The 13,211-nt window shown below is 43.0% G+C and overlaps 1 protein-coding gene across 1 annotated transcript in view; it reads right to left on the reverse strand.

Annotated features, from left to right (window-relative positions):
* The window catches only part of IL11 (interleukin 11), a 34,385-nt gene extending 31,317 nt beyond the window's left edge, over window positions 1-3,068 (reverse strand). Inside the window, exons 1-2 of the mRNA XM_042475503.1 lie at window positions 2,833-3,068; window positions 1,145-1,296 (exon numbers count right to left, since the gene is read on the reverse strand). Of these exons, the coding sequence (XP_042331437.1) occupies window positions 1,145-1,296; window positions 2,833-2,858 (178 nt within the window). The 5' untranslated portion in view covers window positions 2,859-3,068. The remainder of the gene's footprint in view (window positions 1-1,144; window positions 1,297-2,832) is intronic.
* Window positions 3,069-13,211: the final 10,143 nt, after the last annotated feature.

The raw sequence follows: 13,211 nt of genomic DNA on the forward strand, positions 1-13,211 counted from the left end.
CAGATCCCATCTGATCTTGGAAGCTAAGCACTCATATAATACTGGCATGAACAAGATTATGCCCTCTCCTCTCCTCTTTGCCCTGCTTTTACATTTTGAAATCAGTTTGCAACAACCAAAGAAAGCTGAGAAAGAAAAGGTAAGTGGGGGAGGCAACAGGAACTGGGATATTTTAAAAGAGGCTGAAAAAGTAGGACAACAGAGAATTAATCAAGACTTACCCTGCCAGACTGGGACAACTGGAGAGCATGCGCTTAAGCAAGTATGCTAATCAATGTGTGAAAAGCACTTTCATCAGGCCTTGGTCCCCTGCCATTGGGAGATTCATTAGTTGACCCAGGACAGAAGGGGAATGCCCCCTCTTGAAGCAAATCCATAGACCATGGTGGCTGGAGGAAAAGAATCAATTTATTTGCGATGTGGTGCTGGAGAAGAGGGCTGAGGATACCGTGGACAGCCCAAAAGTCCTTGAACAGATCAAACCTGAAATGCCTCTGGAAGCCAAGATGACAAAATTAAGGCTGTCATATTTTGGCCACATCATGGGAAGGCATGACTCACTCAAAAAGAGAGTAATGCTTGGAAAAGTGGAGGGCAGTAGGAAGAGAGGTAGACCACACACCAGATGGATAGACTCAATCAGGCAAGTCATGGGCATAAATCTACCAGAGCTGAGCAGAGCAATGGAGGATAGAGGGATTTGGAGATATCTCATCCATAGGGTCGCCATGAGCTGGGGCCAACTAAAGGCCAGTTAACAACAACAACAACAACAATTCAACAAAGAAAAAAGCCATGGTTTGATCTGCAAGTCAGCATGAGTCCTGATGTAATGAAAACCACAGCGCATCCAGTGTCCTGAGCTGGCTAGCATGTGAGAATAGAAGACTTGCGGGAACAACCCTGAAAGACCAGCGACCTGAGCAGCCAGGCCCCATTTCCTGGCTCTAACTTTCACCTACACGTTAAGGAATTTCTCAGGGGAAAGGCTCTTCCTTGTTTGCATCGCCTCAAGCCAGAGCCTCCCACGGAAGGCCGAACTCGACAGACGAGGTCCCACTGCCAGTCTGCCCGTGTGGGGTGTGCGCCAGTGTCAAAAGGTTATATCCACCCCTCTGCTGATTTCCAAACCACATCAACACACCTGCCCACAAACATGCACATTCCTGAAGAGGCTTCCTTTCCAGGGCAGCAGGCAAGCAATGAGGACGAAACTGTGCTGTAGCAGACTGGGAAGGGGAGGGAGGCTGCAATACCTCTGGCCCAAAATAAGCCGGTTGAAACCCACCATGCCACCTGTGCAGTGAATAAAGAAGAGTGGTTATTTATTTAGACATTTATTTATTCAGTGCATGTAGAAGCTGGCTTTTTAGGGCCAAGCCAGCCCAAAGTGATGTACACAAGAAAAATTATGCAAGATACATTATCGAAGTGTTCTTGAAAGAATAACAGAATGATTGAGTTGCAAGCAATTATCTAGTCCAGTGATTCCCAACCTTTGGTGCTCCAGCTGTTTAGACTTCAACTCCCAGAATCCCTAGTCAGCCTGGCCAACCATTAGGGATTCTGGGAGCTGAAGTCCAAAACATCTGGAGGACCAAAGTCTGGGAATCACTGATCTAGTCCAACCCCCAGCAACAGGAGGAGTACACAGCTAAGGCATCCCTCAGAAGAGGCCAACCTAATCTTTAGTCAGAATCTTCTTTCTTTTAATTTGAATCCATTGGGTCAGGTCTTTATAAATGTACAATTATTATGATGTTACACAAACTTTTCCACATTTTAAAGGAAGGCAGCAATGAAGAGATAAATTCAGCAGTGAAGAGCTATCTGAAGGACTTCCCATAAGAGCCTGCCCAAGCTCTTAGATTTTCAGGGGAGACATTTTTCTATATCCCATCACCTTTACATGCATCTTTGCTGGAACATGGGAGAAGGCCTTCTCTGTGACTGGTCCCAGACTGTGGAACTCCTTCCCTAGAGAGGCTAGAATGGCTCCCTCTTTGCCATATTTTTAGCAGCAGGTGAAGACTTTTCTATTACCCAGCCAGCCTTAGGGAATTGATTATTTACAAGAGAAGGGGATTTTATGGTACTGTACTGTTTTCAACCTTTGTTTTAATTTAAACTAACATTTTAAATAGTTTTTAAAAACCCTCTGAACAATTCTTGTCAAGAAAGCACTGTGATAGGGTTGCCTTGGGGTTACCATATGTAGGAACAACTTGAGGTCATACAACCACAACAAAAGGGCCATAAATAAGTGCGCTGCCCAAAAGAGGTTTCCGTGTGTTCAGCTCACCAACCAAATATATTTTACTGTCAGAGACTATGAATAAGATCCCCAAAGGAGATCCTATTGCATAGGCCAAGCGTTCCCAACCTTTTTGTCTCGCAGACCCCTTTTTAGAATCAGTTTCTATGGAGGAGCCCCTGAGAGGCTTACCCTATGTTTCTTATTCTTTAATTTCATTCAATTTTCATTTCTTTAATCTTCCTGGAGTGGCTGTGGAGCACCTGGGAAGTGCATGCGGAGCCCTAAGGGCTCCCTGGAGCATAGGTCGGGAATCGTTGGCATAGACAGAGCCATATGGATGAACGTTGTCTTTAAGGTAATCAAGTCCCAAAACATGCAGGCTTTAATAGTTAACATCTATACTCCATGGTCATGCTGGCTGGAGAATTCTGGGAGTTGTAGCCCCACAAAAGTAACATTTCCAAGTTCTGCACTAAGTAATATGATTGCCTCTGATCCTGGAGGAACTATTCCCATTAATAGTGATTGAACTGAACCCTGTTAAATGTAGGGTGAATATGGGGTGTTATACTCACATCCAATCTGATGTCGCAGTGAACATTCTTATAGGGGAGACAAGACTCCAAGCTTGGCTTCAAAAATGCTGAGGCTGAGGCTAAATGTATGGCCATTCCTCTGGAATACTGCAGTCATGTTACCTGGTAAATCATTAAAAGAAGAGTAAATAACTCACATTAATTCTATTTGATCAAGTCACAAATACCTTTGGAGATGGGTAGGTGTCGAAGCAAGAGCCAGCAAGGTATAGTGATTTGAGCGTTGGACTACAATTCTGGAGACCAGGGTTTGAATTCCACCTCAACCATGGTAACCCACTGGATGATCTTGAGCAAGTCACACTCTCTCAGCTTTAGAGGAAGGCAAAGGCAAACCCTTTCTCACAAATTTTTGCCAAGAAAACCCTGTGATAGGTTCGCCTTCTGGTCGCCATAAGTCGGAAATGACTCAAAGGCACACAATAACAAGACAAAGTGCTGAAGTGCTTTTCCTTAACTTCTTAGTGTTCCATTTTATTTATTTATTACATTTATATTTTGTTTTCGTTCGAGTCTCTCATCTGGACACTTTGATCACAATCACACCTGTTAACCTTCAGCAAAATGCTAACAAGTGCAACAAAATGTTAACCTCGTAGTCCCTTCATACAGCATTCAAAGTGAAAAGGAGAAGGAAAGAAGGAATAATATATAGGTAGGAGATATTAATTAAGAGAAAATAGAAATGTTTCCTCCATGGAAAAATGTGGATGCTTATCTTATATCTTGGAAGACTTGCTCCTCTGACTTCAGATGTAGGGGTGGGGGCTAACCATTATCAATCATTAATAAGAGAAATGGACTTGGCACATGCTCAGAAGTACTCACTGTGATGATTGCTTCATATAATGCTCTCATAGATTGAGTCAGCCCACTGATCCATCTTAGCTCAGTGATGTGTACTCTGGCTGGTAGCAGCTGGCAGCATTTCCTATTCCTGTTATCTGCAATCTTTTATTCGCTTGATGTAAGAACAAGTCCATTTTAGTTTAATGTAACTTATTCTGCATAGACATGCACAGGATTGCAATTAAAAGTAGTTACTGCTTTGACACGATAATACAATTTTACTCCTTTACTGGTTCTGTTGAAATAAGTGAAACAGGCTACGATCATATGCACATTTACCTGTGAAGCCCCACTGGAGAAAGTGGGACTTACCTCTATATAAACCTGTGGTAAGCAGGACTTGGTTGCCAGATGCTGTACTTTTTAAAATATGTACATGTGCTTTAAATTGTTTTAAATGAATGTTTTAATTGGATTGGTTGCTTTATGTTTTAGAAAAAGTTTTCTGCTACATATTGTTTTAACTATTTTGTTTTAATCTATGGAATTTATTACACATGAGGAATTTCTCTTAATTTCAAATGAAAAGAAAGTGGGGCCAGAATGCATTTACATGAATTTGCCAGTTCAGCAAATTTACGTGAATGTGAATTGCGTTCGAACTGACTTCCCATTGCCCGAAAATAGCATGCCATTGCCCAAATTTGCGTGTGGTAGTCTATTACGCAATAACATGAAACCCCATGATTGCGTTCGGATTGCCATTGGATTATACCTCTAATTTCCATTGTCTGATAAACTCCTATGTTGTAAAAAGCTTTGGATGCCACATTGGAAGAAAGCTGGGATAGAAATTAAATGAATACATAAATAAATGAAAGCTTTGCTAATGGGCAGATATACAGTTGCTTCTGTGCTGGAAGAAACCATGAAGAATGAAACCATGAAGTATGTAGGAACAGGATCATAGAGGGGTTGGTTGTCAGGAGGGGCCTCCAGCAAGAGTTTAGGGCATGAAACAGGGGTCCCCAGCCTTTTCCAGCCTTTAGAGGCACACTGAGGATTTTGAAAAAGTGCCTTGGTCACCATCCAAGGAGCAGCGTGCAAAGTGGCCAGTCATACAAATATTGGGCATGACGCAGCCGAAATTAAGCCTGAAGAATTAGCGCTTCAAGGTGTGATGCCTTGACTTTCAAAAAATTGGAACGGGACAGGAAGAGAGGAAGTCAGGGAGCCAGGACTTCTCCGGGTGTCATCCTGTTCCTGAGTCACTCCTGGGTAGCCTAAGGAAGCAAGACGGGGTGACTAGGTCAGTCACCTATCCCTTATGGCCAGCTTGTGGTTTTGAGGCCAGGAGATGAAAGTTTGTGATCGGAGACTCTGAATCTGCAGCTCTGACTCTCCTCAGACCAGTTGCACAAGATCACAGACAAGCCCCCCCTCCATGTCCAGGTCTTTCTGAGTCAAGGTTGTGCACCCTTTAACACTCTCATTAAATGGAGTCACTAGCCGCTCATCAAAAATCATTGACTCCTCTTAAAAACACACATGTACATGCACACACACCCTGTCCAGGGACCACCAGGCTTCCGGACCTGGCAAAGATGATGTGTCAGCTCAACAGAAAAACCCACAAATCACTGACTGCGTCACAACCGAGGAGGCCCCTGGACCACGTCACACTGCTGACACAACGCTTCAGGGTTGTGATGAGGAAGGATACCATGTTCCCTGGAAAGGAATTGAAAGTCAGGATTCCTGGGGCTTACTGAACATTTCCCCTTAGACTAGGAGTCAACACTTTCTCCCTGTATGCACACACGCGCGCACATGTACACACAGAGAGAATTACAGGTGCCTCTTCACTTCCTCTGTGCCTGGCAGAGATGAGAAGATGTGGGGAGGGTGCCAGCCAGGCTGGCTGGCAGGGAGGGAATGGGAGAGTGAGAAAAGAGGGTCGTAACTGCAAGAGACAGTGACACAAACTTCAAACAAAAACTGTGCAGTCATCACAAGAGGGCTGTCTGTCTGGGAAAAGAGTATACCATGGATGGGAAATCTTGTCTCTTCCCAGAATCCTCCACTCAAATCCATGAGGTCGTACCTTCCTCAGGAGCCCTGGCTCCTTTGAAGCTCCTTTTACAATCACATACATACAAGTGCACTGCTCCATTAACCATCTAGTTTCCACTTTCCTCATGCAAAATGGGGCTGGGGGGGAGGCCTGATTTCTAGTCTGCTTCCTAGAAATCAGAGGTTTTATTGTGGTTGGGGAAAGGGGAGATCAGAATGTCTTCGCTTTCCTCTTCAGCAGTGAAAAGAAAGATTTTTAAGGGGCAACGAGTAAATTGGATACTACAGAAGATAGTCTACACCAGTGGGTTCCCAACCTTTCTTGTGCCTCACACTCCTAGGAAATCAAAGATACAGCCGTGTTAGTCTGTAGAATCAGTATTGTCGAGAGATCTTTGAGACTAACTAAAGAAAGAAGTTGGCAGCATGAGCTTTCTTAGATTAAATCTAATTCCTCAGATGCATTCTGAATGCATTTGACGAAGCAGAATGAAGTCTATGAAAGCTCACACTGCCAATTTCTTTCTTTAGTCTCAAAGGTGTCACAAGATCTCTCTGTCCCTAATAAATGTTTGATTAATGTTTGCACCAGCTACAAAAGTAATATCACATTTGAAAATGAAGAAGTCTAACTTCTAACTTTTTGAACCATAAATTGAACCACTACAATACTGTGAGTAAACAAAACAAATGTAAAATAACAAGCTTTTAACTCAGAGTATAAAATGCAAGTCTATATTGAGCAATTAGATTCTAATTTATTCAGGAAAAAAATGAGTGATGACTTGTGACTCGTCATTCAAAGAGACAAGCCACCCTTTGTTGCACCCTTTGAAATTCTATCTTGCAATCCCATGGGGTGCAAGCACCCCAGCTTGGGATCCCCTAGTCTACACATAAGTGTATTATGCAAATTGCTGTGGATGTTCACACATTTGCATCACTGGTTAATTGCCTTCACTTTCATGTGCAGATTCACACCTATTTGTCTGTGTTCATTCTCCCTCTGCCAAAAATGTGCAGCCATCCGAATCCATGCAAAACAGATGGACAGCCACACGTGCAGTTATGCACTTTTCTATGGCTTTCTGTGGATACTCCAGAAGTCTTTTTCTGTTGAGTTTAAGGAGTTTTTCAGCCCCCTCCACACAAAAAGCCCAAACTCCTGCGAATCACATGTGGCCAAATCTCATCCTATTTAATCAGATTGAGGGGTATTTTAATCACTCAGCTATGAAATTTACTGGATGACTATGAGATAATAGTCTCTCTTAGACTATCCTACCTTACATGGCTGCTGTGAGACTAAAATGAGGAAGGAAAACACATATACGCTTAGTCTGATTGAAGAAAGGGTGGGATAAAACTTGAATACATAACTGAAGTGGTGGTGGGGGAATGAGAAACCTGTGTGAAGGTTCCCCAGTATTGTTGATCTTATGAGGCTTAGCTAATAGGAGATTACAGAAATGTGGATCAGACCAAATGTAGGTCAGAAGATCTAGCTTTGACTTAGCCCAGTTTTCTGTTCCCATAGTGGCCAACAAGATGCCAATGAAAAGCCAACAAAAGCAGGATACATGGGCAACAGTACCCTTCCACTTATGTTCCCAAGCATCTCCCGTCCAGAATAATATTGCCCCAATACTTATACAACACTACCATCAGGGTAGCTGCATACCATCATATAGCAAATTCTAGTTTAACTATGCATTGTATGAAGAAGTAATCCTTTCCATCTGTCTCAAGTTTCCCACCGTTTCACTTAACTGGATGATGCCAGGTTCTAGTAATATGACAGGGGGGAAAGTCTTCTCCATATTCAGTCTGCTCCTTGATAGTTTTTGTTATCCTTTCCTGTACCTTTTGCAGTTCTGTAATATTCTTTTCCAGGAGGAGAATCCACAACTGTATATAATTTTCCAAGTGTGGCCCTGCCATATATGTATACAAAGTTATTATTTATGGACAGTTTTATTTCCACTTGCTTTTCAAAATTATCCCCACCAGCATGGAATTTTGGCCATTTTCACAGCTGCCACAAATACTAGGATTTATTTTAGAGATCTTGAAACTAGTATATATCCACAACTCCATGATCTTTTCCCTGGTTGGTCACTATTGATTCAGATCCTGCTACCTCAAAATTGTCTCAGAATAAAATCACTGGATTCCAACATTCAGGCCCCCAAGACTGGATATTCTTACACAACCAAAACTAATGCAGTGAGCAGAAGCAGACAAAATCCATTAAATCGTGGTGCTTACAGAAGAGGTATTTTAGTTTACTCAAGCCAACCAATCCATATACAGTACTAGAACATATACAGTGGTTTGAACTTTGGACTGTGACTTGAGACCAGGGTTCGAATCCACGCTCAGCCATGAAAACCCACCAGGTGACCTTGGGCAAGTTGTACTCTCCCACCCTCAGAGGAGGGCAATGGCAACCACCTTCTAATAAATATGCCAAGAAAACCCTGTGATGGGCTCACCTTAGGCTTGCCATAAGTCTAGAGTAACCAGACATCCTCCTTTTCCAGGACATGTCCCACATTTGAACCTTCTGTCCAGGAGGAATTTCAAAGTGCCCTCATAGATAGGAACAAAGCTTTAGGTATAAGGATAACCACAGGGCATATATGAAGGGCAGCTCAGGCTGCATCTGCACTGCAGAAATAATCCAGGTTGACACTAACTTTCATGGCTCAATGCGCTCAGGATGACTAGACGGCTTCCTTTTCCAGGACATGCCCTCCATTTTGAGCATGACTAAGAAGCATGAATTTACATTTATTTGAGTGTTTTTAGCTTTTATTTGGTCATGTCCTACATTCTTCTTGAATGTCCTTCATTTTGCAGTGCCTTGTCCTTCTTGGCGGTGAGGGCATCTGGGAACCATGTGTAATCTGGAATTTAACTTGAAGGCACACAACACACACACACAGAGCCATCTCAGGATCTCTTGCAGTTTCAGCTAGGTTGGAGCAGATACTCACCAAGTACAGCAAATAAGAATGGGTTCAGATCCCTTCATTCTCAGTAAGGGGCAATGAAAAGAATTGGATAGGGACTTTATCTGTTTTGTTGCCTCCTTGCCTGCCTGCCCTAGAACTTTACCTGTTTTGTGGTTACCTGTTTTGTTGTTACCTGCCTGCCCTAGAACCTCTATTTCTCATACTGCCACCCAGTGGCAACTCACCAACAATTCATTCATTCCATGGTGAATGATGGTGATAGGAGTTTTTCACCTGAGGAAGCAAAGACAATGAAGGCAGGCAATAACACTGCCTGGGGATCTGACTGTCATTACAAAGAGAGAAAAAGAGAGGGGTGTGAGGAGGAAAATATGTGTGTGTTAAGAACTGTCTAAGATCAAAATGCAATTTCTTGTCATTGCACTAAACACTTTCCTATGTATCTGCACCTATTGAATCCCATTGTGGAGAAAAGTGGGTTATAAATCGTTGAAATAAATAAGTGAAATAAAATACTTAGCCCAGTTTTCTGCTCCCATAGTGGCCAACCAGATGTCAATGAAAAGCCCATGGAAGGAAGGTACATGGGCAACAGCACCCTTCCACTTATGTTCCCAAGCATCTCCCGTTGAGAATAATGCTGCCAAATATTTATTCTACATGACCATCATGGTGGCTATGAAGGCAGCGTGGTGTAGTGGTTTGATCGTTGGACTATATACTCTGGAGACTAAGGTTCAAATTCTGGCTTGGCTATGTAAACACACTGGGTGACTGTGGGCAAGTCACACTGTCTCAGCCTCAGAGAACAGCCATGGCAAGCCCCCACTGAAGAATCCTGCCAGGAAAAACCCATGACAGATTCACCTTAGGGTTGCCATAGGTTGGAAATGACTTGAAGTGACACAACATAAACTAACTGAATTACTACCCGACATCTCTTTTAAAAAAAAAAAGTTCTTGGGCACCAAAATGGTGAAGGGTCTGGAAACCATTCCCTATGAGGAGAGGCTTAGAGAGCTGGGTATGTTTAGCCTGGAGAAACGATGGTTAAGAGGTGATATGACAGCCCTGTTTAAGTATTGGAAGGGGTGTCATGTTGAGGATGGAGCAAGCTTGTTTTCTGCTGCTCTGGACAACAGGACCCAGAACAATGGATGCAAAGTATAGGAGAAAAGATTCCACCTCAACATTAGGAGGAACTTCTTGACAGTAAGAGCTGTTTGACAGTGGAACATAGTCCCTTGGAGTGTGGTAGAATCTCCTTCTTTGGAGGTTTTTAAACAGAGAGGCTGCATGGTCAGGGGTACTTTGTGAGTTCCTGCATGGCACTGGGTTGGACTGGATGGCCTTTGTGGTCTCTTCCAACTCTATGATTCTATTCTAAGCACTATCTAAAGACATTTATATGTGCATGTGGGAGACAATTCCATGTGGATCTTAATTCCCAATAGGAATGACTCTCCAGCTTTCCTTCATAACCAGTAGCAGGTGCTGCTGGAGTCCAGTTGTGATGCCCTCCTAGTGGGAGACTCTGCAATTTCAAGTGGGTTGGGATGGGATGGGGGAGGTAGCCCCCCTAGTTTTCAAAGGAGGGGGGAGCAAAAAAAATTGCCAGGTCCTTGGAAGTAGCTTCTGCGCCGTGAATGGGGCCTGTGTCAGGCGAGGCTCCATAAACGCTCTCCTCTCCATAACAACGCAGGAAAGCAACGGAAAACATGGGTCAGATACGTCTCTGCCGGGGAGGTGGTGGGGAAGGGCAGGTGTGCTGCAGGAAGAAAGGAGAGAAAGTCTCACACACGTGTGCCCCAGAAGTGGGAGGTATGGGGACAGAATCAAGTGGGTCACATTTCTGCACTTTGCCTGTTCTCTTCCCTCTCAATGTTATGTTACTAAGGCTGCATCCGCACTGCAGAATAATTCAATTTGAGACCACTTTAACCGCCACAGCTCAATGCTACAGAATTCTGTGATTTGTAGTTTTGTGAACTATTTAGCCTTCTCTGTCGGAGAGCTCTGGTGCCACAGCAAACTACAGTTTCCAGAATCCCTGAACAGTCAAGGTGACCAGATGCCTTAACCACAAAGGAGGACAAGGCACCACAAAATGTTGAGCATTCAAGAAAAATGCTCATTGCACAAGAAAAGATAAAAAAAACAACACTCATATAAGAATAAATTCAAGCTTCTGAGTCATACACAAATTGGAGGACATTTTGGAATTCCTCCTGGACAGAAGGCTAAAATGGAGGGCATGTCCTGGAAAAGTTGGCTGTCTGGTCATCCTGAGAGCATTGAGCCATGAGAATTAGTGGTGTCAACCTGGATTATTTCTGCAGTGCAGATGCAGCCTGAGCTGCCCTTCATGTATTCACTGTGGTTATCCTTGTACCTAAAGCTTGGGAAAAAACAACTTTGTTCCTATCCATGGCTGACACTAAAGGGGCTATATTTTTTTGTGTGAAAACAGATGCCATCTCTCCTGCCTGATTTTACCTCTGAGAATTACCCATCACGGTGTGCAAGATGGAATTCAAGAGGGACTTCTGAATGCCAAACAACAAAAAGATGATCCACCTCAGATGTCTCTCTTCATACAAAGCGCTGCCTACAGGTACCGCTCAAAAACATTTTAGTGCCTGAGGCAGAAAAATCAATTGTCTTCATCATTAAAACCGAGGGAAGGAAATCATATATATTGTGGAGATGGGAGTCCTGGGGGAAACAAATTAAATCATTAAAATTCCTCCTGATTTGGCCTGAGGAAAAGCTTCCTTTGAACTGTGCCTGGGTCCAAATCTGGTGCCAGCCTTGGAAAGGACGTAACACCATCTCTCCATCTTCCTCAAAGTCTTTCACTTCTTGCTAAAATTCCTCAGAGGTTTCATCAAAAGTGCTCATTTGAAGCGTTTTTAAAAAACTTCATAGGATGCTCTCATTCCTGCACCAGCAGCATTAAAACAGTCAGTGCAAATGGTGGCCAGTAAAGATGCTCTTCCATAGGACTCGATGTGATGAAGATCATTGTGCTGATGGGGGAAAATTGTTTGTTTCCCAGACTGATGCCATTAATAGTTCTAAAAGTCTACTTCCAGAGGAGCCAATTCACTTTGCTTCATAGTAAAGATGTCCACCATGCAGTACTGGATTAGGGATGCATCCATACTGCAGAAATAATCTAGTCTGGTACTGTTTTAACTGCCGTGGCTCAATACTATGGAAGTCTGTGAACAGTATTGTTGCAAGATACTTGAGTCTTCTCTGTCAGAGCCCTCTGGTGCCACAACAAACTACAGTTCTCACAATTCCATAGCATTGATGCATGGCATTTAAAGTGGTGTTAAACTGCATTATTTCTGCAGAGTGGATGCAGCCAAAGTCAATGGACATTACCACAAAAGGCCTGTTCTTGCAGAAATAGCATCAGTTAATAAAACCCAGAAACATAATAGTTTCAGAGCAGCCATTATCGCACATCTTCGCAATTGTGTGTGTTTGCCACCATCACACTCTTTTCCTTAATCTTGCCTCCTTGCCCTATGTCCAGCATTCCTTTCAGAGTTTTTATTTATTTATTTATTTATTTTTCACTTTGAACTTTTTCACGCAATTCTGGAGTTTGCTACTGCGATTGAATGCCCCAGGGAGAAACAATTCTGGAGGGCAGTTTTGCACCCAATCTCATGTGTTTACCCATCAGACTGTACACTTCTGTTCTGCATTCATTCTATTCTCAGTGTTTGTTAATGATAATGTTAACATGAAGCATATGAAACTGATTGCTTTCTTTATCACACATCTGCCAGGTTAGAGGTGGCCAAATGCTGGAAAACTGGTAACCTAGACATTGCTAATTGGTGGGAAAGGGTTTGGAACATGTGGCTGTTAGAAAAATATATAATGGCCTTCTGTCATGGACAAAAGAAGGAAGATACATTCCAGAAAGACTGAATGATTTTTACTGACTATGTAAATGAGCATTCACATCAACATCAGCCTCAGGTTTCACAGACCAACGTCTGGACAGATACTTTGCAGTTCAATGCAATAGATCCACAAACATCTGAAGGCAATCACTAGCCCTGTCTTGCAGCAAAATAATTGCCAAACAGTTTTACACTGAATAAAACACACACACACAACCTTAGACAATAGGATCAAAACCAGTAATAGGATGCTTCTTGCACCATAGGTTCTGGGGATGACTGACACCTGTCTCTACAGTTACTTGCACACTATACAGTTAGCACTATGATCCCATTCAAATTGCCATGGCCCCATCCTATGGTGTCCATGGATTTGCAGTTTTAGGGAAGGATGTTTAGAATTAGGCAGAGAGCTCTAGTGCCTCAACAAACTACCAGCCCCAGGATTCCTCAGGATGCAGCCATGTGGCATTTAAAGTAGAATCATAGTGCTATAACTGTGTAGTGTGAAAGGGCCCTTAAGAAAAAGCCAGTATTGTAAAGGCATTTGCCATTACAGTAAACTTCTCAATCAGCTTCCAAGCCCACATTG

This window comes from Sceloporus undulatus, chromosome 6 (genome assembly GCF_019175285.1).
Source record: "Sceloporus undulatus isolate JIND9_A2432 ecotype Alabama chromosome 6, SceUnd_v1.1, whole genome shotgun sequence".
NCBI classification, from domain to species: Eukaryota; Metazoa; Chordata; class Lepidosauria; order Squamata; family Phrynosomatidae; genus Sceloporus; species Sceloporus undulatus.